This window comes from Indicator indicator, chromosome 24, assembly GCF_027791375.1.
Source record: "Indicator indicator isolate 239-I01 chromosome 24, UM_Iind_1.1, whole genome shotgun sequence".
NCBI classification, from domain to species: domain Eukaryota; kingdom Metazoa; phylum Chordata; class Aves; order Piciformes; family Indicatoridae; genus Indicator; species Indicator indicator.
The window spans coordinates 15,208,292-15,230,995 of record NC_072033.1 but is presented as its reverse complement, the minus strand read 5'-3'; the positions used below and the strand labels follow the sequence as shown (position 1 = coordinate 15,230,995).

Below are 22,704 nucleotides of genomic sequence, written 5' to 3'. Positions count from 1 at the left end.
CCTCAGGCAGAGCAGATGAAGCAGTCCCTGTGCCTGGCAACCACCAGCTGACATTCCACACAGGCACAGGCCAGGAGCCCACTTCACCTTTCCCAGCAGTTTGCAAAAGGGGAACTCAGAGTCTGCTGTTGAGTTCTTCACCCTCTTTGAGAGTCCTCCTGGCCTTCCTCAGCACTTCCTGGAGCTGTGGTCTGTAAGGCACTGCCCCTTCAGCTCCTCACAGAGCCAGCACAAGGACCTGCTCTGCAGGCAGCCACTTCTCAGGCTGGGCTGCAGCAGAGGACATGTTGGAGGCCAGCCCTGCAGCTCTGCAAGGGTGGCAGCAAGGGAAAATGCAAGCCCTGGGGTTTGACAAGTCCAGATGCAGCTTCCACAGCCCTTCTGCTGGGAAACCTGCGCAGGTCCAGCAGGGCAGGCTGCTGCAAACCAGGAACAGACAGCATCTGACACACACAATTCTCCCTCTTACTCCCCTGTCCCCCCCCCAGGCTTCATTGCTTCTTCCTGGAGAGAAGGTGGTGCTGCTCCTGCCCCCCAGCAGCAGCAGGGATTCCTCAAGGACAAGCAGCAGAGTGGGAGAGGGTGGCAGGACCCAGAAGGACTCCCCTCAGGGTCTGAGAGCTGGCAGAGGTCACCTGAAAGATACAGCAGCAAAGGCCTCAGAACACAGAGGCTGAGGGAGCTCCCTTTGAATTTTAGTCTCTCCTAGCAGCAGCTGCTCTGGAGAAGAGAAAGGTGCAAGGGAAGGGCACAGGGAAAGGAGCTCTGCAGAGAGGTCACCTTCACCAGCACATAGTCCCCAGGCTGGGGTCTGAACAGAGCCCTGGAGCCTGCATCCTCCTCCAGCTGGGCAGCAGGGAAGATCACCTTGATGTTGGCATCATTCCTCCCACACAGCTCCGAGGCAGAGCGCTTGCTGGGCTGGAAGGAGGACAGGGAACATCACCTGCCTGGCAACAGAGCCCCCACTGCTGCCCTCCACTGCCTCAGGAATTCATTGAGGCCTAATCCAACCCACATTCCACACTGACCCCCCTGGCATGCAGAGTCCTGTGGCCAGAGCTGCTGTCCTCACACCCAGGCCAACCTTTCAAAGCTTGCTCTGCTGCAGTGCATAGCCAGAGCCAGGTCTCTGCCCCATCCCACCCTGCTGTGCCCAGCTCAGCTCTGCAGACATCAGGCTGCATGCTTGAGGCTGTGGGCATCACCCCAAGGTGTGGGGAAAGGGAAAGTAGAGGTGATGGCTGCTGAGTGCAGCCCAAGAGCCTCTGGGGCAGCAGGAGGGGAGGAGGACAGTTCTGCTGAGGCACACTCACCCCCTCCACCAGCACCAGCTGAGGCTGGCCCACCATGGCCTGGTTTGCCCTGGCAGCCTCCTCTCTGAAGGCTGTGATGAGCTCCTGCAGCCGCCGCTGCTTGACGGCCGGGGGGACATCGTCCTGCAGCCGGTGGAAGGCTCGGGTCTTCTGTGGGCAGGGGGAGGGGAAGACCACAGCTGAGCACAGCCCCCGCCCCGAGCCCGGCCCCAAGCACCCAGCCCCCGCCCCGAGCCCGGCCCCAAGCACCCAGCCCCGGCCCCAAGCACCCAGCCCCCGCCCAGAGCCCAGCCCCTGCCCAGAGCCCAGCCCCAAGCACCCAGCCCCCACCCAGAGCCCGGCCCCAAGCACCCAGCCCCCGCCCCGAGCCCGGCCCCAAGCACCCAGTCCCCGCCCAGAGCCCGGCCCCAAGCACCCAGCCCCCACCCAGAGCCCGGCCCCAAGCACCCAGCCCCCGCCCAGAGCCCGGCCCCAAGCACCCAGCCCCCAGCCAGCCCAGCTGCTCTTCAAGCAACAGCTTGGCACAGCTCTCTTGATGGGCATCATCTCAAGGAACATTTTCAGGTGCTGAGCACCAGCAGCCTCCTGCACCTCCTCACATTCTTCCTGCAGCACCTCTTTGGCAGAAGGTCTGCTGGAAGGTGCTGGATCTGCTGCCTGTCTGTCCACAAGGACAGGCAACAGCTTCCACTCCTTCCACATGCCAAGCCCCCCCATATTCCTTTGCTTCCTTCTTTCCCAACCTCCTATCCCTCTTCCTCAAAGGCATCTCACACTACAGGGAGCATTCCAAAGGAGAGGTGTCACCCACCCACCCTTCTGATGGAAAGACCTCCTGGACATTCACCACTTTGGTCTCCAGACCCCAAGGGACAACTCTCTGGGGCCCAGCACAATTCCTCCCCAAAGGAAACTGTACCTGCAGCCAGGTCTCTGCAACCATGGCTGCTCCACTCAGTGACTCTGAAGCAGCTTCTGCAGCCCCAGATCACCCAACAGCAATGAACCCTGGCACCCACCAGGGAGCTGGAAGCCTCTCAGGCTTGAAGACAGCTCTGGCAGTACCACAAACCCTTGAAAGGCTGCATGCCAAGCAAAGAATCTACCAATCTAACGAGGCTGGCCATATTAGTTTTGATAGATTTGGGTTTTTTTTCAGGGTCTCAGGAGTTCAGAGAGCTGCCCCAGAGCCTGCTGTCCCCTCCAGCAGGTCCTGCACTCACCTGTCTCATGCTGTAGGCAAACAGGAAGCCTGTGTTGTAGCGGACTTCCCGCAGCAGGGACAGGGTCTGCTGGTGATCTTCTTCTGTCTCCCCACAGAAGCCAGTGATGAAATCACTGCTTAGGCTCACCCCTGTGACAGGGCCAGAGGGACCCCTCAGCTCAGGGCCAGAAGGACCTCCACCTCAGGGCCAGAGGGGACCCTGCAGCAGCCCAGGGCCAGAGGGGGACCCTGCAGCAGCCCAGGGCCAGAGGGGGACCCTGCAGCAGCCCAGGCAGGACACAGCTGTGCTGAGCTCAGAGCCAGCCTCAGGAGCCCCTACCTGGAATGGACTCCCTCACATGCTGCACCAGCTCCAAGTAGGCTTCTCTGGTGTATCTGCAAGGAACACCACATGGATCTGCTCAGCAGAAAACCACACCAGAGGGGAGGAGGAACCAGCAGCCCGAAGGAGAGGGCAGGGCAGGGCAGGGCAGGGCAGGGCAGGGCACTCACCCCCGGCGCATGGCCTCCAGCACTCGGCTGCTGCCGCTCTGGGCAGGGAGGTGAAGCTGCTTGCAGATGTTGTGGCGCTCCTGGATGAGCTGCAGGACCTGTGACAGACACCTCAGCTCCACTGGGGTGCCCAGGGGAAGAGTCTTTCCCCAGGTGACAGCCAGCAGCGTGAAACCTGCCAGCTCCAGCTCCGACCTTCCCCCTGCCAGGAGCTGCTGCTGCCACCCTCCGAGGGGGGAAGGAAGCACAGCCCACAGGTGGGAGCTGCCCGCAGGCAGAGCTCCAGAGGGGTTTGTTCCACACTTGCCTCATCAGGAAAGTCCTTGGGGTGTGGAGAGGTGAAGCGGATCCTCATCTCCGGGTCGAGCCTGGAGACCTGGTCCAGGAGCTGTGCGAAGCGCAGGCCCCCGGCCCGGGCTCTGTAGACAGTGCTGAAGCCACGGCTGAGGCTGGGGGCAGCTGCCGCCTGGAACTGCACCTCGGACAGGTCCCGGTAGCTGTTGACATTCTGCCCCAAGAGGGTCACCTCCTTCACTCCCTACAGAGGCAAAGAGAGAGGAGAAGCAGCCTGGTGGGGGTGGCCACGCTGCGTGGGCACAGCCCTGGGCTTGCTCCCAGGAGGAGCCTCCAAGGGAAGCTCTTCCCCTGCCCACTCTGCCTCAGAGCTTTACAAGGAGAAGCAAAGAGCCCCTGGTGGGACCCCTCTGGGGACCTCATCTCCAGAGGTAAGGGAGTGTTAGCAGAGGCACCACTGAGGAGCACCCTCCCCCATCTGTGGATTGGGAATGGGCAAGACCAAAAGGTTAGGAGAGTGGGAAGGAGGCTGTGCCTCACCTGCTGCAGGGGTTGGGAGAGGGAAGGAGGCTGAGCCTCACCTGCTGCAGGGGGTGGGAGAAGGAAGGAGGCTGTGCCTCACCTGCTGCAGGGGGTGGGAGAGGGAAGGAGGCTGTGCCTCACCTGCTGCAGGGGTTGGGAGAGGGAAGGAGGCTGTGCCTCACCTGCTGCAGGAGTTGGGAGAGGGAAGGAGGCTGAGCCTCACCTGCTGCAGGGGTTGGGAGAGGGAAGGAGGCTGAGCCTCACCTACTGCAGGGGTTGGGAGAGGGAAGGAGGCTGTGCCTCACCTGCTGCAGGGGTTGGGAGAGGGAAGGAGGCTGTGCCTCACCTGCTGCAGGAGCTGGGAGAGGGAAGGAGGCTGAGCCTCACCCGCTGCAGGGGGTGGGAGTGGGAAGGAGGCTGAGCCTCACCTGCTGCAGGGGTTGGGAGAGGGAAGGAGGCTGAGCCTCACCCGCTGCAGGGGGTGGGAGTGGGAAGGAGGCTGAGCCTCACCTGCTGCAGGGGTTGGGAGTGGGAAGGAGGCTGTGCCTCACCTGCTGCAGGGTGTGGGAGAGGGAAGGAGGCTGAGCCTCACCCGCTGCAGGGGGTGGGAGTGGGAAGGAGGCTGAGCCTCACCTGCTGCAGGGGTTGGGAGAGGGAAGGAGGCTGAGCCTCACCTGCTGCAGGGGTTGGGAGAGGGAAGGAGGCTGAGCCTCACCTGCTGCAGGGGGTGGGAGAGGGAAGGAGGCTGAGCCTCACCTGCTGCAGGGGGTGGGAGTGGGAAGGAGGCTGAGCCTCACCTGCTGCAGGGGGTGGGAGAGGGAAGGAGGCTGAGCCTCAGCTGCTGCAGAGTCTGGAAGTGGGAAGGAGGCTGAGCCTCACCTGCTCTGAGAGCATCCTGACCTCCTGCAGGATGGAGGCGAGGGGCCGGCTGCGCTCCCGCCCGCGGGTGAAGGGCACAATGCAGTAGCTGCAGAGGTTGTCACAGCCTCTCATGATTGACCTGCAGGGGGGTGAAGTCCAGGTCACTGCTCCAGAAGCCTGCCTGTCACATCCTGCCCTGCTGGGAGCTGGCCCAGCTGCCATCAGCCACCCTCCCTGGGCTGCAGCACACAGCCCTGCAGCCTTCCCCCACGCTCCAGCCAGGGCTGGCTCTGCTCAGCCCTGCCTGACACCTCCAAGTTTTCCATGCATGCTTCCAAGCAATTGGGAAACCTCCTAAGGAGGCAAAGACCTGCAGTGCAGCCTGGCAGGGATGGCAGATCCCTCTGTGCCCTGCTGCACTCTGTGGTCACTCTGAGCAGAGTCTGATCTCTGAAATTCACAGAATGGGCTTGATTGGAAGGGACCTTAAAGATCAGCCAGAGGAGCCTGCAGGCAGCCTGAGCTCAGGGCAGCCTCTCCAGGGCTCAGCAGGCAGGGAGCAGGCAGCAGACAAGAGTCTGGCAGTCCCACACCTCTGGGCTGCTGGGAGTGAGTGCAGGGAGCTGCTGTGTCCCTCAGGGAGCTGTTGTCACGGAGGTGTCAGCTCTGCACAGCAGCATCTCCAGCCAGGGTCACAGAAACAGCATTCCAAAGCCACACAAACAGGCAGAGGATAACCCAGGTGCTGCCAGCAGCATTCCCAGAGCCACACAAACAGGCAGAGGATAACCCAGGTGCTGCCAGCAGCATTCCCAGAGCCACACAAACAGGCAGAGGATAACCCAGGTGCTGCCAGCAGCATTCCCAGAGCCACACAAACAGGCAGAGGATAACCCAGGTGCTGCCAGCAGCATTCCCAGAGCCACACAAACAGGCAGAGGATAACCCAGGTGCTGCCAGCAGCATTCCCAGAGCCACACAAACAGGCAGAGGATAACCCAGGTGCTCACACAAAGGCTGTGGTGCCACCTGCAGTGGTCTGCACAGGCAGGACATCTGCATAGGTCTCATCCAGGGACAGCAGGACATTGGCAGCTTGTTGGCCAGACTCTGCCAGGGCCAGCAGCCGGGGAAGGTCACGGTAGGCATCAGGACCTGCCACGATGTCCACCAGCTTCTCCTTCTGCAGAATCTCCTCCTTCAGCCTCTCAGCCATGCACCCTGCCACCAAAGAAAGGTCACAGAATGGCCTGGTTGGAAAAGACCTCAAGATCTTGGAGTCCAACCCTAACTCAACACTTCCCTGTACACCACTCCTAGACCGTGGCCCTCAGCCCCTCAGCCAAAGAGCTTTGGATGGGGAAACCCCTCCAGGGATGGGGAAACCCCTCCAGGGATGGGGAAACCCCTCCAGGGATGGGGAAACCCCTCCAGGGATGGGGACTCCACCAATGCCCTGGGCAGCCTGGGCCAGTGCCCCAAGGCCCTTTCAGTGAAGAAGGGGGAGAGAAAGGGTGGAGGAGGGGAAAGGTGGGGGGGGAAAAGGGAGAAAAGGAGAAGGTGGGGCAGGGGGAAAGGGGGAAGGTGAGGTAGGGGGAAAGGAGGGAAGGGGGAAAGGGGGAAGGTGAGGCAGGAGGAAAGGAGGGAAGGGGGAAAGGGAAAGGTGAGGCAGGAGGAAAGGAGGGAAGGGGGAAAAGGGAAAGGTGAGGCAGGAGGAAAGGAGGGAAGGGGGAAAGGGAAAGGTGAGGCAGGGGGAAAGGAGGGAAGGGGGAAAGGGAAGGTGAGGCAGGGGGAAGGGGAAGGTGAGGCAGGGGGAAAGGGGAAGGTGAGGCAGGGGGAAAGGGGAAGGTGAGGCAGGGGGAAAGGGGAAGGTGAGGCAGGGGGAAAGGGGAGGAGGTGAGGCAGGGGGGAAGGGGAAGGTGAGGCAGGGGGAAAGGGGAAGGTGAGGCAGGGGGAAAGGGGAAGGTGAGGCAGGGGGAAAGGGGAAGGTGAGGGAGGGGGAAAGGGGAAGGTGAGGCAGGGGGAAGGGGGAAGGTGAGGCAGGGGAGGGGAGGGGAGGAGGGGGAAGGGGGAGGGGAGGCAGGGGGAAGGGGAAGGTGAGGCAGGGGGAAAGGGGAAGGGGGAGGGAGGGGGAAGGGGAGGGGAGGCAGGGGGAAAGGGGAGGGGAGGGAGGGGGAAGGGGAAGGTGAGGCAGGGGGAGAAGGGGGAAGGTGGAGGCAGGGGGAAGGGGAAGGTGAGGAGGGGGGAAGGGGAAGGGGAGGCAGGGGGAAGGGGAGGGAGGAGGGGGGAGGGGGAGGGGGAGGGAGGGGGGAAGGGGAAGGGAGGCAGGGGGGAAGGGGGAAGGGAGGCAGGGGGGAAGGGGGAGGGAGGTGAGGCAGGGGGGAAGGGGAGGGGGAGGGAGGGGGGGGAAGGGGGAAGGTGAGGCAGGGGGGAAGGGGGAAGGGGAGGCAGGGGGGGAAGGGGGAAGGGGAGGCAGGGGGGAAGGGGGAAGGTGAGGCAGGGGGGAAGGGGGAGGTGAGGCAGGGGGGAGGGGGAAGGGGAGGCAGGGGGAAGGGGGGGAGGTGAGGCAGGGGGGAAGGGGGGAGGGAGGCAGGGGGAAGGGGGAGGGGAGGAGGGGGGAGGGGGGGAGGGGAGGGGGGAAGGGGGAGGGAGGCAGGGGGAAGGGGGGAAGGGGGGAAGGTGAGGCAGGGGGGAAGGGGGGAAAGGGGGGAGGTGAGGCAGGGGGGAAAGGGGGGGAAGGGGGAAGGTGGGAGGGGGGGGAAGGGGGGAAGGGGGAGGGGGAGGGGGGGAAAGGGGGGAGGGGGGGAAGGTGAGGCAGGGGGAAAGGGGGGAGGGGGAAGGTGAGGCAGGGGGAAAGGGGGGAAGGGGGAGGTGAGGCAGGGGGAAAGGGGGGAAGGGGGAAGGTGAGGCAGGGGGAAGGGGGGGAAGGGGGAAGGTGAGGCAGGGGGGAAAGGGGGGGAGGGGGGAAGGGGAGGCAGGGGGAAGGGGGGGAAGGGGGAAGGTGAGGCAGGGGGAAGGGGGGGAAGGGGGGAGGTGGGGCAGGGGGGAAGGGGGGAGAGGGGGGAGGTGGGGCAGGGGGAAAGGGGGAAGGGGGGGAGGGGGGAAGGGGGAGGTGGGGCAGGGGGGAAGGGGGAAGGGGGGGCAGGGGGAAGGGGGAAGGGGGGAGGGGGGAAGGGGGAGGGGGGGGCAGGGGGAAGGGGGGGAAGGGGGAAGGGAGGGAGGGGGGAAAGGGGGGGAAGGGGGAGGGGGGGGCAGGGGGGAAGGGGGGGGGAAGGGGGGAGGTGGGGCAGGGGGAAGGGGGGAGGGGGGAGGGGGGGGAGGGGGGGGAGGGGGGGAAGGGGGAGGGGGGGCAGGGGGAAGGGGGGAAGGGGGAGGGGGGCAGGGGGAAAGGGGGGAGGGGGGAGGGGGGGAAGGGGGAGGGGGGCAGGGGGAAAGGGGGAGGTGGGGCAGGGGGGAAGGGGGGGAGGGAGGGGGGGAAGGGGGGAAGGTGAGGCAGGGGGAAGGGGGGAGGTGGGGCAGGGGGAAGGGGGAGGGGGGCAGGGGGAAGGGGGGAAGGTGGGGCAGGGGGAGAGGGGGGAGGGGGGGAGGGGGAAGGGGGGAAGGGGGGCAGGGGGAGGGGGAAGGGGGGCAGGGGGAAAGGGGGAGGGGTGGGGCAGGGGGAAGGGGGGAGGTGGGGGAGGGGGAAGGGGGGAGGTGGGGCAGGGGGGAAGGGGGAGGGGGGGGCAGGGGGAAGGGGGGAGGGGGGGCAGGGGGAAGGGGGGGGGGGGGCAGGGGGAAAGGGGGGGGGTGGAGCAGGGGGAAAGGGGGGGGGGGGCAGGGGGGAAGGGGGGGGGGGGGGCAGGGGGAAAGGGGGGGGTGGGGCAGGGGGAAAGGGGGAGGTGGGGCAGGGGGAAAGGGGGAGGTGGGGCAGGGGGAAAGGGGGAGGTGGGGCAGGGGGAAAGGGGGGAGGGGGGGCAGGGGGAAAGGGGGGGGGGGGGGAGGGGGAAGGGGGGGGTGGGGCAGGGGGGAAGGGGGGGGGGGGCAGGGGGAAGGGGGAAGGGGAGGCAGGGGGAAAGGGGGAGGTGGGGCAGGGGGGAGGGGGGGAAGGTGAGGCAGGGGGAAGAGGGGGAGGTGAGGCAGGGGGGAAGGGGGGAAGGTGAGGCAGGGGGAAAGGGGGAAGGTGGGCAGGGGGAAAGGGGGAGGTGGGGCAGGGGGAAAGGGGGAAGGTGGGGCAGGGGGAAAGGGGGAAGGTGAGGCAGGGGGAAAGGGGGAGGTGGGGCAGGGGGAAAGGGGGGAAGGTGAGGCAGGGGGAAAGGGGGAAGGTGAGGCAGGGGGAAAGGGGGGAAGGTGAGGCAGGGGGAAAGGGGGAGGTGGGGCAGGGCAGGGGAGTGCTCCCCGTGGCTGCTCACCCAGCACCCCGATGCGCAGGGCTGAGCGCCGCTGCTGCCGCCGAACCTTCAGCGCCTTGAGGTGCTGCAGGCGGTTCCAGATGGTCTGCTCTGCCTTCTCCCTGGGGAGCCAGCAAACAGCCCTGACTGCACTTGTTGTGCCTTTCCAGCCCCAGCCCTCCCCCCCAAGCTGAAGCAGCTCAAATGCTTTGAAAGAAGAATTCAACCAGAGAGAGAGGGAATGGTCTGCTGGTGAGCCTGGTGGCTGTGGAGCGTGGATCACAGCTCGGCTCTTAACCCTCACCTCACTCCTTTGGGAGTTTCTGCCCTGCAGGAACAGCTCAGGGACTGAGCTCTGGGGGAGAGAAGTCCTGATGTAGAATATGACTCCTTGTGGAGAAAGTCATATTGGCTTTAGTCAGCCAGCATCAGCTGCTTTAGAAGTGATGATGAGGACCTGATGTCTTCTGCCTCCAGGAAGAAGCAGCAAAGCTCCTCAGACATTTATGGCTCAAGTTGCCCCTAGCTGGATTCCCCCCACTTTGTGTGGTACAGACCCTCTGCTACTCCTCCTCCTGTGATTCTTATACTCCTCCTCACTTTTGTCAGGAGAAGAAAAAATACTGAAAAAAACTAATCCTTGTGAAAGTAGAGATCTGGGCAGGTCTCCAACTGCCCACAGCACTGAGCTGGAGCTCCCAAAGAACTTCTCTCTCCCCAGGAAATCCATTCCCAGCACAGCTGACGCCACACATCATGGCACAAGGCAGCTCCAACCTCAGCTAAAGGAGCAGTTGCATTCCTGCCTGTTCTTTTAACTCCCATGACACACTCATTGCCTTGGTTTTTCAAGTTCTAACCCCTTACAATCTCTCCAAAGCAGCAGCAACTGAAACTCCTTACCTCACAGAGCAGGTGACCAGGAGAACCACATCAGCCTGAATCAAAAACAACAACCAAAAAAAAAAAAAGGGAAGAATTTGTAAGAGCCAAGCAGCAAGTGCCATGCCCTGCACAGGAAACCTAAAATTCCCTGAAGTCAGTGAAAATTATCTGCCCCTGTCAGTGGTGGGGTGTAGCAAAGAAGCCAGCAGAAGCAGTCTCCCATTAAATGGGAGAAGCAAACTCAGAGATGAGCCAGAAGCATCCTGCTGTGCCCAATCCAGCAGCTTACAGCAAGAAAAGGACACCCCATGGCCTTCCAGCACACTCCTGCAGTGGTTTCCTTTACTCCACAAGCTGCAAAGCTCTCTGCACCCTGCAGGGCTGCATTCCAGGCACCAGCTGGGCTTGCAGGCACACACAGTGTGACCCCCATAGCAGGCCTGTGCTGCAAGAGAGCTGCCAAGGTGCCTGACCTCCTCCAGCTCCTTTGTTCTGGTGTAGCCACTCCTCTGCAGGATGGTCCAGGCGATCTCTGTGTCATTGACGTTCATCTGGCAGCCATAGGTCTCCAGGTACACTGCAACACAGGGCACACCTTAGCTCTCATCTATAACCTGCTCCTGAGAGCTCTTCTGCAGGGCAGGACCTTCAGTCCCACCACTGGAGAGCATCAGGCAAGCAGCACAAAAGCTGCCTTCCTTTTACAGCCCCCGCAGAAAGGATAAACCAAAGAGAGGAGAGACTCTGGGAAATCCGACTGCTTCAGAGAACCTCACCCCAGCCCCAAAGGTCTGCAATGTGGCTTGCAGAGCAGCAGAAGTTGTGTTCCTCCTCAGACAGGGCATTTGCTGCGTTGAAAACCTTTCTCCTGGGCACTACAGCCTGAAAGCTCTGCCACAGCCCCACTGGCCACGTCTGTGGAAATGCCAGAACTCGCTCACAGCGGGGACACACACACACCAGTGAGGAACGTGGCCAAGGGGCTGGACTTCTTCTAATGCCAAAACCCACTTCGAGGTCCCCTACGCCCCTAACAACTCGCTTTCCCCATACACGCTGCACTGGCTCTCCGCTCCGGGGCACCGCCGGCCGCACCGACCCTACACTGCCTGGCAGCAAAGCCACAGCCGCGGGGGCACGGTTGACCTCTCCAGCCCCGGGGCCGCCGCGCAGGGCTCAGCAGCGCCCGCGGAGGGGAGATAACGGCTGAAGGGAAGCAGACCCACAAACCTTTCCCGGCCCCGGGGTAAGAGCCCAGCTCCGGCTGCGGTTCCCCCGCCGTGACCCCTCTCAGGAAGTGCCGCAGGTCCGGCCCTGGGGGCAGCGCTGCCCCGCGCCCCATCGGCCGCTCGCCCGGCCCGCGGCTCGCTCGGCGAGAGGCCCCGGGGCGGTGGCCGGCGGTGGTGGCCGGGCGGAGGAGCCCCGCGGCCCGCAGCGCTCGTCCGCAGGGCAGCATGGCAGCCCCGGCGCCCGGCAGCGTTGCCGGCGGAACGCTTTGCGGGACGGACCGGGCGGCAGAAGAGCGCAAACGGGCGACGTCCGCCGCTATAAGCGGTCCCTGCCGCCTCCCCTCCCCGCAACGCTGCGTTCCGTGTCGCTGTCGTTCCCCTCGGGCCCGCCCCGCGGCCGGGCGGAGCCGCAGAGCTTGCGGGCGGGCGGCCGGGGACGCCCCCGCCCTGGAAAAGTGACATAAATAGGGAACGTTGGAGCGTTGTGGTGCTTCGCCACGATCGCAGCGATAAAAATAGCCGAAAAGGGCGGGTCCCGGAGCCCCGCGGCCATGCCCTGACCCGGTGCGGGGAGCCCCGGGGAGGGACCGCAGGCTCAGACAGAGACACCTCCACCACAGCTGTGGCTCCGGCCCCCGGCGCCTTTATTGATGCCAACCAGCCCTGGCAGAGGGGAAGAAGGAGGGGAAGGGTTGTGGGGGACCCCCCAGCTCGTAGTATCCCCCAGCATCCCCGGCTGGGGGATGCGAGGTTCAACCCCTCGAAGCGAGTGGTGAGGAGACACAGAACCGGTGGCCTTCAGCTCCAGAAGCGGGGCCAGCGGGAGGGAAGGGGCGAAGGGGTCGTTTTGGTGCTCAGGTTCCTCTCGTCGCTTTATCTTCATCCCCGGGGCTGGTAGCGGACGTCTGCTCCCAGCATCAGAAAATTCTGGGAGAAAGAGAAAGAAATTTGGGCTGTAACAGGCCTGGGAGCTGCTTTCTGTGCTCCCCAGCACCCACCAGCTCTCGGGGTAGGGGAAGGGGGAGAAGGGATGGGAACATGTGGCTCTGCCAGCCCCTGGGCCCCTGCAGGGGCTCTGAGGACATTTCACACGCAGTAACTGCTCAGCATCCCCATCATGACACCCTCGGGGGCTTCCCCAAACATCCCGCCCCTGGAGCTTTCTCCGCCCCCCAGAACCCAGCGGGGCTCCTTGCAAGGAGCCTGACAGGCGCTGGCGGTCCCGCCCCAGGCAGCTGTGCCGGAGGAGGCGGCTGGGGGCTGAGGCTGCTGCTATAAAACACATCCTGGGAAATTCACACCTCGGGCTTGAGAACTGGAGAGCGATGCAGTGCTGCCTTAAGGGTGCAGAGCCCGGCCCCCACCGTTCAGGCAGGAAAAGTGGGGCTCTGCTGCTGAGATCCTGGTGGTCTGCACCCTCCTGCCACCACCTCCCAGCCTGGGGCAGACAGCAGGATGGGGGGCTCGGGGGTGGTAGGATGGCTCTAGCTCCTCACTCACCTGGTGAAACCTGACAAGGATCTTGGAGAGCTGTATCCTTTCCGGCAGCGGCAGAGGGAATCCCTCATTTAACCTCTCTGGAAAAGACAAGATGTGGGATGAGAGCTGGAGCAAGAGGAACATGTGCTGTGAAAAGCAGGCAGGCACTTCCTCGCCTCATCCCTTTCTTCCCCTCGGGACGGGCAGAGGAAATCCTTCCCAAGCTCTTCGGAAGGACTAGGGGATGCGTGTTGTGCCGTGCCACCGCCCCCCAGGGGACCCAGGCAGCCGCCAGCCCAAATTGCTGGGGAATGGAGAGGAGCAGCGAGCAGGGGAGAAGGTCTGGAATGCATTAGGCTGTGTGCTGGGCTCAGTTTTTCCATTGAGTTCACTGGCTGGGTGGATGTCCCAGCACCGAGAGGCTTCCAAGGAGCTACCTGCAGCTGCAGGCTTCACCCACCGACCAGCCTGGCAATGGAGACTGCCGGGATAGAGCAACCTGGCCAGTGGTGACTGCAGCAGCTCCTTGCCCCCAGGCAGGTTCTCACCGTTAAGACGCGGGATGACGATGGCGGAAGCAATGGTGTTCACTAGGGACTGCAGCTGCCGCACCTAGAGAGGGGGAAGGAACAGAGCTTCAGGCTGCAGGAGAGCAGGGGACCAGGCAATGGAGGACAGTTAGGACAAGAAAAGATGAGGAGGAGCTGGGATAGGCACCAATGGCTCTGTGTGGCCAGGCTGGTGGGGTTGGGAGGAGCAATGGCATCTCCCTCTCCCAGCCTGGCAGGCTGTGTAAAGAGGAAATGTGGGGTCCTGGGTGAACCCCCAGGTCCTGTGTTGGGGGGCAGAGAGGAATGAGTCCTCTCCCTGGCTCCCAGCAGGCCCTCAGCTCCGTTCTGGGGGCTGTGATCAAGAACAGCTCACCTTGAAAGAGCCAACATTTGATTGCTTCAGGGTGAACTTTATCCTGCATGGAGACAGAGTGGTGCTGTGAGGCTGCCCCAATGGAGGGGACAGTTCCCACCTTGATGCCACCTCCAGCCCCAGCCCAGCCCCTCCACACCAGCTCCACATCTCCAGGACTTCCCCACCTCACCTCTGTTCCCAGGAGCCCAGAAATGCAGCACCTCACAGTGCCCTGTGCTGCTCCCCTCTGTACCTGCCCACGTCCAGGCTCCCAACTATGTGGCCAGATCTCACGTCGATGACAGCTGACACGTTCCCTGTCTGAGGGGAGAGTGTTGAGCTCCAGCAGTGCTCCTCCCACCTCACCCCACACCACAGCCAGGGGAATGGCTCTGACCAGCCAGAACACCACAGGACTCACCAGGCTGAGGAGGAAGAGAGGAACTGATTCGGAGCAGGGCAGGACGGCATAAGCCTGGACGTCCACCACGGGCTGGAGGGAGAGCCCCTGTGGCCCGATGCTCAGGAAGGGGGCAGAGGGGGCTGACAGCCTGAATGTCATGGGTGTGTTGGGGTACATCCCCTCCAGCTGCAGAGGAGCAGGGACAGGGTGGGGACAGCAGCACAAACCCCGGGGGGCTTCCACTTTGCAGAGAGGAAAACCTGCGTGGGGGAGGCAGGGCTGGGCCACTGACCTGGGGAATGAAGGCTGAGAAGGTGGTGGTGTTCAGGTGGACTCCCTTTGGGATCTGTGGGGGAGAATGGTCACACCGGGGGGATGCAGCACAGCCGAGCTCATGGTGACAGCAGCCCTTCTGCCCCCCAATAGCTTCTGTGCCCAACAGCTCCCTCCCACGGCTCCCAGCAGCTCATTGGAGGAGTCCTCCGAGAGCAGCAGCTGCTCCCAGAGCTCCTCTGCAGGGAGCAGGGAGGGGAGCAGCTCCTGTCCCCTCTCCATGGTGCTCACCACAGCCTCCGTGACGTTGAAGACCAGCGCCCCGGCTGCGTGGTAGGCGAAGGCAGCGGTGTTGAAGAAGTAGCTGGAGGCTCCAAAGTAAACCATGTGGTTGTGGTCTGGGGGCAAGGCCAGTGGCAGTGGAGAGAAGGGGACAGCAGAGCGGTGGGCCAGGGAGAAGAATTCACCCTGAGAGGAGGGAGGGAGGGAGGGAGGGAGATGAAGCAGGAGAGCAGAGGATGGGGGGGGGGGGGGGGGGGGACTCACCGCTGACGTGAGCTGGCAAGCAGCATTCACAGGAGGCACCTAAAGCTGGTTCCCCACCTGCCTGTGCTGGTGGCATCAGCCACATGGAGCTTTGCCAGGGCAGCCTCTCACCTTCAGGTCCACATCCAGGGACCGGGCAGTAGCCGTTGGTGGTGCCACCAAGGAGTAATCGATCCCAGTCTTGGCATCTATCTTGGCTGTGACTGTAAAACATGAGGCAGAGAGATGAGCAAGAGGAAGGTGGCACCCCAGGGAAGTGGGCACAAGGTTCAGCACTGCCCTCGTGGCTGGGAAACACGAGGAAGAGCTGCCCCTAACCCCCTGTGCAGCCCCTGCTGGGTACCTGGCAGGGTGCGGAGGTAAGGCTGGAGCTCCCTGCGCACAGCCTTGGCCACGATCTCACACACCTGTGGGGCAGGAAGGCATCTCCCAGAGACCAGCTCATCTCCCCGTGACTGGGATCTCCCAGAGACCAGCTCATCTCCCAGTGACTGGGATCTCCCAGAGACCAGCTCATCTCCCCGTGACTGGGATCTCCCAGTGACCAGCTCATCTCCCAGTGACCAGGTCCCCCCCAGCACTGGGGACATGAGGGCTGCCCACATGTGTGCAGTGAGAGCAGGAGGCAGATACAGGCTGCCAAGGTTGGGATGGGACCAGGCTGTGCTGAGGTCCCAGAGCAGTTGCACTCCCAGCCCCTGTCCTCTCCTGCCCATCGCCCCTCACCCCATCTCCCATGGAGAAAGGCCCTGAGAAACCTGTGTGGGGCAAAGGGGGCTGGGAGGAGTCACACAGGGCAGCAGGCATCCCCTCAGAATTCCAGAGCTGCTCTCCTTCCAGGAGGCACAGCAGCAGAAAAAGCCTTAGAGCCCCAGCTGCAATCCTGCTGCCAGCCCATCTGCTGCCACAGCTCCTGGGAGCCACAGGAAAGCCACTGCCTGGCATGGGCATGGTGGCCAGGCAGGGTGGGGTCTGCTGTGGGAGGGGGATTCGCCTGCTCTCCAACTGCCTCCTTCCTGAGCAAGCTCAGATCCAGGGAGGCTGCAGCTGCTGCCAGCTCTCCTTGTAGCAATTACTGCTAACAGCTTGCTCCCTGTCTTGGGGCAGGTCTCCTGCACTGGGGTTTTGTACTGGTTGCCCAGTCCAGGCTCCCCAGTGCTCCCTGTTAGAACAAGTGCCTGAAAGCCAGGCTGGAGAGTCGCTGCCCAGCACTCCCCCAGCAACTGGAGTGTGGCTGTTCAGAGGCCAGCTCTGATCAGGTTCCCTCTGCTGTGGTCAGGGCTGGCTGAGGGGTGAGAGCCAATCAACTGACCACATGGAAAGAGGAATCTTTGTTAATTAGCAGCTGATTACGCAGGGCTCTGGCAGAGGCTGCAGGGCTCGAATCCAGCCCAAGCCACACGGTGCTGTGGAGGCTGCAGCTGGCCATGCCCATTCCTCTGGGCTGCACCAGGCTGGCAGCACAGCCCTGTGCTCTGGCTCCAGTTAAATCCCAGCCTGTGCCTGCCCCCTCCAGCCCATCAGCCACCAGTGAGGCCCAAAGTCCCAATCCCTGCCCACCACCACCCACCTCACAGAATTCCAGAACTGCTTGGGTTGGAAGGGACCTTCAAAGGTGATTCAGTGCAACCCCTCTGCAGTCAGCAGAGGCATCCTCCACTAGATCAGGTTGCCCAGAGCCCTGTTGAGCCTCACCTTGAATATCTCCAGGGATGGGGCCTCAGCTCCCTCCCTGGGCAACCTGTTGCAGTGTTCTACCACTCTCATGGTGAAGAACCTACCTGTGTCTCCAAGAGCTTCCGGAGCCTGGACTCCACAGCACCATGGAAGAGGTTGTAAAGCCACCTGCAGGGAAAGCCAGAGAGGAGAACTTGGCCACGAGGATGATCAGAGGGCTGGAGCACCTCTCCTATGGAGACAGACTGAGAGAGTTGGGGTTGTTCAGTCTGGAGAAGAGAAGGCTCTGAGGAGACCTTCTTGTGGCTTTCCAGCATCTGAAGGGGGCTACAAAAAAGCTGGGGAGGAACTTTTTAGTTGTCAGAGAGTGATAGGACTGGGGGGGGTGGAGCAAAACTAGAAGTGGGGAGATTCAGATTGGATGTTAGGAAGAAATTCTTCCCCAGGAGGGTGCTGAGACACTGGCACAGGTTGCCCAGGGAGGTGGTGGAAGCCTCATCCCTGGAGGTGTTTAAGGCCAGGCTGGATGTGGCTGTGAGCAACCTGCTGTGGTGTGAGGTGTCCCTGCCCATGGCAGGGGGGTTGGAACTGGATGATCCTTGAGGTCCCTTCCAACCCTAACTCTTCTCTCTTCTCTCTTCTCTCTTCTCTCTCTTCTCTCTTCTCTCTTCTCTCTTCTCTCTTCTCTCTTCTCTCTTCTCTCTTCTCATTCTTTTCTGTTCTATTTTGTTCTGTCCTGTCCTATCCTATTTCTATTTCTATTTCTATTTCTATTTCTATTTCTATTTCTATTTCTATTTCTATTTCTATTCTATTTCTATTCCATTCCATTCTATTCCATTCCTTATTCTTTTCTGTTCTATTTTGTTCTGTCCTGTCCTATCCTATCCCATCCCATCCTATCCCATCCTATCCCATCCTATCCCATCCTATCCTATCCTATCCCATCCTATCCTATCCTATCCCATCCTATCCCATCCTATCCCATCCTATCCCATCCCATCCTATCCTATCCTATCCTATCCTATCCTATCCTATCCTATCCTATCCTATCCTATCCTATCCTATCCCATCCTATCCTATCCTATCCCATCCTACCCTATCCTATCCTATCCTATCCTATCCTATCCCATCCTATCCTATCCCATCCCATCCTATCCTATCCCATCCCATCCTATCCTATCCTATCCCATCCTATCCTATCCCATCCTATCCCATCCTATCCCATCCTATCCTATCCTATCCTACCCTATCCTATTCTAACTTCCCTGTCCAGCCGCGAGGCTGCTGCAGAAGTGTTTCCCAGGAAAGGAGCCCAGCAGAGAGGTTTGACACTTGGCAGCGTCACTGCCCTACTGATTTGGCACCCGGCTTCACCTCAGGGTTCCCACTGGCAAACAGAGCTGCTTGTAACCTGCTCACAGGTCTGGTGCCAGCCTGAAAGCCAGGATGCCATGGCAGGTGGGCACCAGGCAGCATCCCCAGGCCCCAGGGCGGGGGCTACCTACCCAAGCTTGCCCGAGAAGTGGACGCGGACTTTGGAGATGCGAGTGCTGCAGGCAGAGGTGTCTGTGGTAGGCTTCCCCAGGGTGTCACTGCCCAGCTGCAGGTCGATTTTGATGTAGACATTCTCCACCTTCAGGTCAAAGGAGCCATGGTCCTGGCTGCTGGGAGAGGAGGACAAGAGAAGGACACCTCTCAGCACCCAGCCCTGGGAGGGGGTCGCAGGTCAGCTGTGGGATGGATCTGTCTGGAAAGTTTTAGACTCAGGGAAAGCAAATTCCACTGGAGCATGAACTAGGAGAGGTGACCTTTGGGTAGAGAGGATCAAGAGCAAGTAGGGGAGATGGAAGAGGGCTGTGATGGTTTTAAGACTCTTCACTTTTTCTTCTCACAAAGTTCGAGCAGAGAAAGTGGAAGAATGTAAATAGATCACCCTGGGGTGTAAGAAAGGAAAACAAGGATTATTCTGAACACTTCCATTGGAGAGAGAGAAAGGTTTAAGAGTCAGTTCTCAAAACAAAGTCACTCAGTCTCACACTGCAACAGAGGGCCAGGAGAGATCATGCACAGCCCCTCCATTGCCCACTTGTTCTCCTCCCACCCTGCCTGATCTATCTCAGTCAGCTGTGAGAGCTGCAGCAACCTCTGCCCACCCCTGGTCCTGGCTCAGCTCTGTCCCTGAGGGTGCTCAGGAAGGTGCAAGCAAGTGGGAGGGACCAAGGGACTGTCCCTCACACCCCAGATGTCACAAGAGGGGTCATGGCTTTCACATTGTCTCCCCAGCCCCCTGCAAGCAGGACAAAGACCTCCTGCCAGCTCCTAGGGCTCCTGACATGGAGTGGCTGCAGCCCAGCTGTGGGAAAGAGAACTCAGCACATCTGGAGAGCACAAAACCACAGCTGCCTGGAGCACCAGGGAGAGGAGAAAACCCAGTCCAGACCCAGAGAGGGTGAGGCAGAGCCCAGTGCCCAGGCAGGGAGAGGAGAGCTGGGGAGAGGCAGAGCCCAGTGCCCAGGCAGGGAGAGGGGAGCTGGGGAGAGGCAGAGCCCAGTGCCCAGGCAGGGAGAGGAGAGCTGGGGAGAGGCAGAGCCCAGTGCCCAGGCAGGGAGAGGAGAGCTGGGGAGAGGCAGAGCCCAGTGCCCAGGCAGGGAGAGGGGAGCTGGGGAGAGGCAGAGCCCAGTGCCCAGGCAGGGAGAGGAGAGCTGGGGAGAGGCAGAGCCCAGTGCCCAGGCAGGGAGAGGAGAGCTGGGGAGAGGCAGAGCCCAGTGCCCAGGCAGGGAGAGGAGAGCTGGGGAGAGGCAGAGCCCAGTGCCCAGGCAGGGAGAGGGGAGCTGGGGAGAGGCAGAGCCCAGTGCCCAGGCAGGGAGAGGAGAGCTGGGGAGAGGCAGAGCCCAGTGCCCAGGCAGGGAGAGGGGAGCTGGGGAGAGGCAGAGCCCAGTGCCCAGGCAGGGAGAGGAGAGCTGGGGAGAGGCAGAGCCCAGTGCCCAGGCAGGGAGAGGAGAGCTGGGGAGAGGCAGAGCCCAGTGCCCAGGCAGGGAGAGGGGAGCTGGGCACGTACATGAAGTAGACCTTCACTCTCCAGTTCCCATCCAGCTCAGCAAAGGCATTGGAGATGGAGACCTGCAGCCCCACGTTGGGCACCAGGGAGATGTAGGAGTGTGGCAGCTGGAAGCTGCGGAGGTGCAGCCTGGAAGAGAGGAGGGAAGGGAAGGGAAGGGAAGGGAAGGAAGGGAAGGGAAGGGAAGGGAAGGGAAGGTAAGGGAAGGGAGGAAGGGAAGGGAAGGGAAGGGAAGGGAAGGGAAGGGAAGGGAAGGGAAGGGAAGGGAAGGGAAGGAAGGGAAGGGAAGGGAAGGGAAGGGAAGGGAAGGGAAGGGAAGGAGGGAAGGGAAGGGAAGGGAGGGAAGGGAAGGGAAGGGAAGGGAAGGGAAGGGAAGGGAAGGGAAGGGAAGGGGCTGCAGCACCCTGGGGTGCTGGCAGGGCTCACCTGGAGATCTCATAGCGAACCTTCCCCACACGTAGGATACGAAAGTCTCCCGAGATGTCCTGCAGCTTCAGCTGGCCCAGCTCCTTCTCCAGGACCTTGATCCCGTGCTGATGGGCTGCAGGGGGCAAAGGGAGGGTGGCACGGCCATGAGCTTCTGGGACAATGAAAGGGTTAAAGGAACCACCCAGGCGATGTCGTGGCTGTTCTCCACCTCCCTGCCTATCTCTAAAGCTGATATCAGGCACAGAGCCCTGCGAGCACCTCCCTGACGTCTGCTGCTTGCAAGTCCCAGGGGAAGGTGGTGGCCAGGTACTGGAAGTGGGCAGAGCTCCCAGTTCTGCGAGGTGTGGGGAGGTCCTGGGCACGGCACCACTTCATGCCCGGTGCTGGTGGACAAAGCTGGATGGAGCAGAGATCCCAGGAGCAGCAGGGTGGGAGTTGGAGCTGCATCCCTGATCCCTCTGGGACGGGGATCCTGCCCCACTCCCCTGCAGGATGGTGGAGCTGCCTCTCAGGGTCCGTTTCAACCCACAGCAGTGCCAGGGCTCTGCCTGCCTCGATAAAACCAGCGCAGGACCCATCCAGCTCCGGCACCTCCCCCTCCCCCCCCGCTCAAGGCTCAGCTGCCCACACACGGTGCCATGGCAGCAGGATCCTCCTGCCCTGTGCCTCCTCCAGCTCCAGCTGAGTGCAGCCCCCTGAGAGCCCAGCGGGGCTGGGCATCCCTGCCCCTCGGTGAGGATGGTCCAGGGGGCAGCTGGGTGCATCAGCAGGAAGTCCCAGGTGATGGATGGTGCCTTCGGTGCCCACGGCTGCCCCCATCCTGCCGCGGGACCCCCAGGGTCCCTTCTCAAGCTCCCAGCTCTGCTCCTCAGCTGCCAGCACACCTGCAAGGAGGGCAAGCAGAAGCCAAACCCACCATAGTCCAAGCCAGCCTGGGTGATCCTCACCACGAAGCCAGGGTTGGTGGCCTCAATGGTGGCTAGGCACAAAGCCAGCACCCTGCAAGCCACTGCCAGTTTCTGCACTCCCATCCTGCCTGCCCCACGGTGCCAAGCTGCTGCCAGGCCCTCCCTGCCCACACTGCTTTTATACCCCTGCCAAAACGGGAACCACAGGCAAGGGAGGTGTCCAGAGACATTGCCACAGCCCCTGTGGGGCGTCCCCCAGAGCTTCCTGCTTGGGACACTGCCCTGCTCCTCTCTCTGCACTGGTGGCACTGCACAGCATGGCACACCTGCAGCCAGAACACACCAGCACCTCCCCTCACAGGAAGGGGGAGTGAAAGCCAGGAGATAGCAGCTCAGCCTCCAGCTCTCCACGGGGGGGCAGATGGTCCCTGTCTGCAGCACAGGCAGGTGCCCAGTGAGGGCATGGCTGTTGGCATAGCTTTGGCACTGCCAGCTCCTTCCACAGGAAGCTGTTGCTTCTGCCTTTGCCAAGCAAAGGCTGGGAAGAGCCCAAGGTGCCCCCAAAGCCATCTGCCAGCCCTGCTGCCCCAACACCTCCCACAGGGTTCAGGGTGTGCTCTGTACTCCTGCTGCCACCAGACCTGCCCAAGGCACCAGAGCAGCCCTGGGGCACAGCAAGGGCTGAAGAAAGCAAGTGGTGGCTTCTCATCCCATGGGAGCAGACCCCAGAGTCCCCTCACACCCCTCAGGGCTGGTGAAGGGGCACCTGCCTGGGCTGGGTGGCTGCTGTGGGACTCAGGGGGGCACCTAAATCCAGCCCCTGATTTGGAGAGGGATTGCACCAGGAACCAGCCCCAGGGGCAGAACTCGTGGGGCTCAGCCATGTCCCAGCTCTTGGGGTCACGGTGGCTGGAGTTGGGTGCAGTCAGGCAGGGGTGAGGGGGAAGATTGGGGTGGCCAAATCCTGCCCAGGGGCTGCAGGAGGGAGCTGAGGGAAGAAGAAGTGACTGAAGTGACTTTCATTTCCCCTTGGGGAAGCAGCACAGGAAACCCATGGCCGCTGATGCAGGCAGATCTCGTGCTGGATCCAGGGAAGTGCTGGATGCCAGAGGCACCATCCCTGAAGAAGGCCCTTGTGAAATGCAGCTGTTGCTCAAACACCAAGGCTGCAGCCCCAGGAGGCCCTGAGGGATGGGCTGAGTGGAGGCTGTGCTGGAGGAGTGTGGCCCATGGAGGATCTCAGACCCACTCTGCCTTCCTTCCCCCAGGTGCTGGCTGGGGGTCACTTGCAGCTGCCTGGCAGAGGCACAGCAAAACCCAGCAGGCTCACACTGTAGCTACAGGCTGGGCAGGAAAAGGGCACAGCAGCCCAGCAGGGGTGGTGCTGATGGACAAACCACCCAGGGAAGAGCTGTGTCCCATGAGCACCCAAACAGCACCCACAGCCTGTGCTCAGTGCCAGCCCAGATCCATCCCTGAGGGCCAGGAGCCCATGAGCAGAGCTTGTTTCACCCTGGAACAAGAAGCCAAGAGCACAAGAGACCAAATCCCCACTTGCAGCCTCTGCAGTGCCCATGACCTTGCTGGGTCTTGCACAACATGGGGGAGAAGCTCCTCAAACCTCCCATCCAAGAGATCACATCTCAGAAGGGCTCTTTCAAAACAATATTGAAGACACTCAGGATGAGCTTTGAGGAACCAGAACCTCTCTCCATGAGAAGAAATGAAATTTTATAGGGATCAGCACAGAGAGGAAGCAAAAGCAGAAGGTTTCCTTCTGGAGCTGAGCAAATGGTGAACTATAAAAGCCTTTCACACAGCAAGAACCCTG

At 62.0% G+C, this 22,704-nt stretch overlaps 2 protein-coding genes across 2 annotated transcripts; both read right to left on the bottom strand.

Annotated features, from left to right (window-relative positions):
• Positions 1 to 554: 554 nt before the first annotated feature.
• CDK5RAP1 (CDK5 regulatory subunit associated protein 1) lies at positions 555 to 11,418 on the bottom strand. The gene is made up of 13 exons (XM_054391889.1): positions 11,193 to 11,418; positions 10,436 to 10,539; positions 9,981 to 10,015; positions 9,099 to 9,199; positions 5,721 to 5,931; positions 4,729 to 4,849; positions 3,341 to 3,571; positions 3,034 to 3,131; positions 2,861 to 2,916; positions 2,540 to 2,670; positions 1,317 to 1,466; positions 781 to 921; positions 555 to 635 (listed from the first exon to the last, which is right to left on the bottom strand). Exons 1-13 carry the CDS (start codon positions 11,416 to 11,418, stop codon positions 555 to 557), a joined length of 1,686 nt encoding a protein of 561 aa, XP_054247864.1.
• Positions 11,419 to 12,070: 652 nt separating this feature from the next.
• On the bottom strand, positions 12,071 to 20,996 carry LOC128975212 (bactericidal permeability-increasing protein-like). The gene is made up of 15 exons (XM_054392022.1): positions 20,882 to 20,996; positions 19,963 to 20,077; positions 19,537 to 19,665; positions 17,984 to 18,139; positions 16,580 to 16,643; positions 15,142 to 15,205; positions 14,910 to 15,001; positions 14,544 to 14,720; positions 14,272 to 14,325; positions 13,998 to 14,165; positions 13,830 to 13,897; positions 13,595 to 13,637; positions 13,219 to 13,282; positions 12,692 to 12,768; positions 12,071 to 12,118 (listed from the first exon to the last, which is right to left on the bottom strand). The coding sequence occupies exons 1-15, from the start codon at positions 20,994 to 20,996 to the stop codon at positions 12,071 to 12,073; spliced, it is 1,434 nt and encodes a 477-aa protein (XP_054247997.1).
• Between the last annotated feature and the right edge of the window lie 1,708 nt (positions 20,997 to 22,704).